Raw genomic sequence first — 4618 nt, 5'->3', positions numbered from 1 at the left:
AATGATAGTTGCAGGCTTTGTTTTCACAAAAAGCTGAGCTACAGGGATCAGAGAGCTTTGGGGCCTCATCCAAGGCCACCCAGGGGCACATAGACGTACCACTCACAGAAGCACCAACTCATGGAAGCCCACCCGGAGCGGGCAAGTAGGCAGAGGCCATGCAGCTCAGCCAGTCAAGAACTCCAGGGGTACCTGGTCCTGTGGGATTCCAGACCCAGGGGTCTCCCTCTGGAGGTGGTGATCTGTGAGTCCAGGGTAGGGCCAAGGAATCTATTTTTAACAACTACGCCCTCTTCAGTGTCTGTGACAGGCTGGGTCTAGAGCTCAACCCTTCTGCTCCACCAGATGCCAGGGGTGCAGCTCGGCTCACACACCAGAAAGATGGACATCTCCATGTTTATGGTGTGTGCAGGTAGCCCCCTCTGACATTCAACAGCTCACTGGCTTACTAGCAAGTCCTTATCCTGAGCAGAACTCTGTCTCCTGACCACTCTTCAAAGTCCCACCTGTGCTTTATTTCTTCATTTCTAAAGTGAGGACCACCAACAGGACCCAGTGAACCTTTGGGCACACATCCCTGCCTGGTAGCACTGGGAGGCATGTGGAGGGGGGCCACCCTGAGGGCCTCCCTCACAAGTTAATGCCTTGCAGGTTCCCACCTGGCTGCTGCTGCTGCTAAGTTGCTTCAGTCATGTCCGACTCTGTGCGACCCCATAGACGGCAGCCCACAAGGCTCCCCCGTCCCTGGGATTCTCCAGGCAAGAACACTGGAGTGGGTTGCCATTTCCTTCTCCAATGCATGAAAGTGAAAAGTGAAAGTGAAGTCACTCAGTCGTGTCCGACTCTTAGCGACCCCATGGACTGCAGCCTACCAGGCTTCTCCGTCCATGGGATTTTCCACAAGAGTACTGGAGTGGGGTGCCATTGCCTTCTCCTCCCACCTGGCACGTAGTAGTTAAGAGTTTTATAGGGTCACCTGGGTCCGTCAACCTCGGAACTGCTGGGCTCCCTGCAATGTGCCGAGGCCTCTGAATCTACAGGTCTGACATGGAGCGCTTCCTGAAGCATCGACTTACTTGGTGGTAAGTAATTAACTCACCTAGACATTCAAAATAAGTTATAAGACATCTAATTGCTTACACACTTCCAAACTCTGGGGAGGGGGGTACTGGTGGGAATAGTTTTCTATAGGGTAGAGATGTTTCCTGTAAGAAAGTTCTAGAAGCTCTTCCCCAGGCAGTTCACCCCTTGCCTGTTCTTGCTCCTCTGATGTTTCTTCGACTTGCCCAGGGGCTGGCCTACTGAGACGACTGAGGAAGAGGGTTTAGGTTGGAGGGGGCCGAGGAGAGGAGTGAGCAAACCCAAAGGACTGCGACACAGCAGGTGTCGGGAGGTGGAAGCAGGAGATAAGAAAGGTTCTTGAGCTCAGCATCGTCTGGACAACAGGAAGGCTTTGCTGAAGAGACAACTGCAGGAAACAGGCAGGGGCTTTGGCCTCGAAGGAAAGGGTGGGGCTCTGAGGTCCACCCTGGCCCACTGAGTGACTTGGGAGAACAAGGCAAGCAGGGGCTGAATGAGCCAGCTGGTCCGATAGCCTGAAGGTGGAGGGTAGGGGGGTCGCAGAGGCAGGAATGGAGACCATGAACTGGTGTCAGTACTCCTCAGAACTGGCTGCCTGACACTGTCTGTCCTCGAGGAGCCCACCCAGACGCATGGGAATGTCAGCTTCGCTCTGAGCTGACATCACCTGAAACCGTCTGTCCTCGAGGAGCCCACCCAGACGCATGGGAACATCCAGCTTCGCTCTGAGCTGACATCACCTGTGTGTGGGAACAAAATGCATGCTCATGCCAAGCCTGTCTGGGTTAGCAGTGATCTGCATCATTGTTTGGTTTCAAAGGAGGGGGCCCAGAAAAAAGAAATCACGGAAGATGCTCTTGTTGGAGGAAATGTTTGAAAGCCTGGCTGACAGCCTCCCTCTGGGCTTCGCTGAGAAAAGGCAAGAACCATACCATGGCCTGACATCTGGGTTCCTGGGATACGCAGCCAGTAGCGCCTGCTACCAGAGAAGGCGACGGCACCCCACTCCAGTACTTTTGCCTGGAAAATCCCATGGACGGAGGAGCCTGGTGGGCTGCAGTCCATGGGATCGAGAAGAGTCGGACACGACTGAGCGACTTCACTTTCACTTTTCACTTGCATGCACTGGAGAGGGAAATGGCAACCCACTCCAGTGCTCTTGCCTGGAGAATCCCAGGGACAGGGGAGCCTGGTGGGCAGCCATCTATGGGGTCGCACAGAGTCGGACACGACTGAAGTGACTCAGCAGCAGCGGCAGCAGCAGCACCTGCTACATGCAATGACCAGGCAGCGTCTTCATCACACATGACTTCACAGTGTTAGAGGGACGAGGTCTAAGTCCCGTAAAGCAGGAAGAGGCTCTTCGTGGACCAGTATTCATAGAATAGCTTCCACGCAGACAAAACTGAAACGAAGCTGAGCAACCCTCTCAACATATATTAACCAGTGAGGATGGGAGGCCTGTGTCCTGGAGGCCTGTAGCCCTGACAGCCACACCACACTCGTGCTGAGAACCGGGCCCGCCACCAGGAAGACTGGGAGCCACACAACAGCCCTGCCACCGTCCATGGGCCAGAGGACCTGGCCCGCAGCAGGAGAGACCTGTCGGCCTCTCCAGATGTGCAAGGACCTGGGGGGCCCTGGACAGCACAGCGCTCTCCCTGGGGCTGGGAGACGGCAGCTCTGGTCCAGTCAGGAGGCCGGGTCCACATGCCGGCTCTGCCACCCCCAGGCTGGGGAGCTGGTGCTTCCAGGTGCTGAGCAGGGCAGGCAACAGCAGCTACCTCCCAGGGCCACTGAGAGTTACACGAGATATGAGTGAGACTCTTAACACCACGGCGTATGATACCACCCTTTATTATTTCTTTACTGCAATAAAAAAGTGATTCTATTTCTAGAGACCAAACAGCATCACAGACACTCTTGGAAGAGAATTCCCTTTGTTCCCAAGCCTCTGTGACTGATCTGAAATCTGCTCACCTGCACAACAGAGATGGCCTCGCAGTCGGGGTGGGCTAAGGGCTCCCTGCTGAGATCCGCTCCCCATGGAAACCGGCATGGTACTGGGCCCTGCCCCACCACAGGGAAACACACTCCAGGACCACAGAGCCAACAGGGGACCTTGGAACTGGCCTCAGACTTTTCACACTCCAAGCACACTTGAGGCCACACACTGTGGCCAATCCCTGGTGAGCTGTCTGGGGAGTCGTGGGCAGGGAGCTGGGAGCTGGGGAGGGGGCGGTAAGAATCCAGGGGACCTCAGAGACAGAAAGATGTGAATTCTGCTCCACCACTAACTGGGCTTCCCAGGTGGCACAAATGTAAAGAATCTGCATGTCAATACAGGAGATGCAAGAGACACCGGGTTTGATCCATGGGGTTGGGAAGATCCCTTGGAGGAGGGCATAGCAAGTACACTTGCCTGGGAAATCCCAAGGACAGAGGATCCTGGAGGGCTATAGTCCATGGGGTCTCCAGAGTTAGACACAAGTGAGCGACTAAGCCTACACGCCACCCCTAACTGTGTGACCTGGGCCTGCTTCCTCCTCTGAAAACACAAAGGGCAATTCTAGCTGAGCGCCCTGGTGGCACCCCTCCCCGCTGAAGGCAGATCACACACATGAAATGATCTGACTCAGGGCCTGGGCTGGCCTGATCCTGCCCTAAAAGTCTGTAGAAACAGTACGTGTCTCCAAAGCTCTGGACCACCCAGAGCAGCTTGTCTCCAAGACCTCTTCCCTTTCGGAACCATTTCCCACTGTTCTCCGTTTCTGATGAGCCCTGTGGCCTGACGGAAGACCTGTGTGTTACCCTGAAAACAGCAGAGACTCACAGTCAGTGGTAAAGATCGCAATCTTAGCGGCTCCCCAACCTGGGGCTCCCTGGGTCTGGGACGGAAAGAGCCACACCGGCTCCCGGAGAAGAGCAGCCGCTGTCCCGCTCAGGCCGGACACGTCCTCACCTCTCCTCCGCCCGGCTCTGGGGGGTTCCAGGACCAGGTCCTTCCCACCTGACCACCCCTCTGCAGTCATCCCAGTCCGCCTGAACCCAGGCGGGCCCAGGGACAGGTATAGGCCTCAAAGGTGCAGATGCCAACTGGAGTTCCCCTCTGGAGGCCGGAGAAGAAAGGCGGGAACCACCGCCGGGGTGAAGTGGGGGTGCCAGCAGTGGCCACAGGCTCTTCCAGGGCAGGCGGGAAAGGATGGGCTCAGGAAAGCAGCAGCTGCGGGCCTGCGGCATGCAAGGCCCCACTTGGTGTGCTCGTGGCTGCCGCACTTGTGACCCGCATTTGGAAAAACACAGTGGTCCTGGCTGAGGCAGCCCCCTGTGCCGGCGCCGTAACAAGGGGCCCAGCCTGTGTTGGCAAACTCAGAGAACATTCTCCACAGCACTGAAGGCTGTGGGGTAAGAGAACGACGGGGCCCCTGCTGGCCCCCACGGCACAGGCAAACGGCAGGAAAAGGCCCATCCTGCCCAGAGCTGGGCCCCATTCCCAAGCCCCGTCCTGTCGGGAGGCACTCTGCGGCCGGGCTACGGC

At 56.8% G+C, this 4618-nt stretch overlaps 1 protein-coding gene across 1 annotated transcript in view; it reads right to left on the bottom strand.

Moving 5' to 3' along the window:
• Positions 1 to 2921: 2921 nt before the first annotated feature.
• The window catches only part of TAB1 (TGF-beta activated kinase 1/MAP3K7 binding protein 1), a 26178-nt gene continuing 24481 nt past the window's right edge, over positions 2922 to 4618 (bottom strand). Inside the window, exon 12 of the mRNA XM_010845231.1 lies at positions 2922 to 4618. Coding sequence (XP_010843533.1) covers positions 4612 to 4618 — 7 coding nt within the window. The 3' untranslated portion in view covers positions 2922 to 4611.

The sequence above is a fragment of the Bison bison genome, unplaced genomic scaffold, assembly GCF_000754665.1.
Source record: "Bison bison bison isolate TAMUID 2011002044 unplaced genomic scaffold, Bison_UMD1.0 scf7180017864213, whole genome shotgun sequence".
Classification (NCBI taxonomy): Eukaryota; Metazoa; Chordata; class Mammalia; order Artiodactyla; family Bovidae; genus Bison; species Bison bison.
The sequence above is the reverse complement of the archived record's forward strand: the minus strand, read 5'-3'. Positions and strand labels throughout refer to the sequence as shown.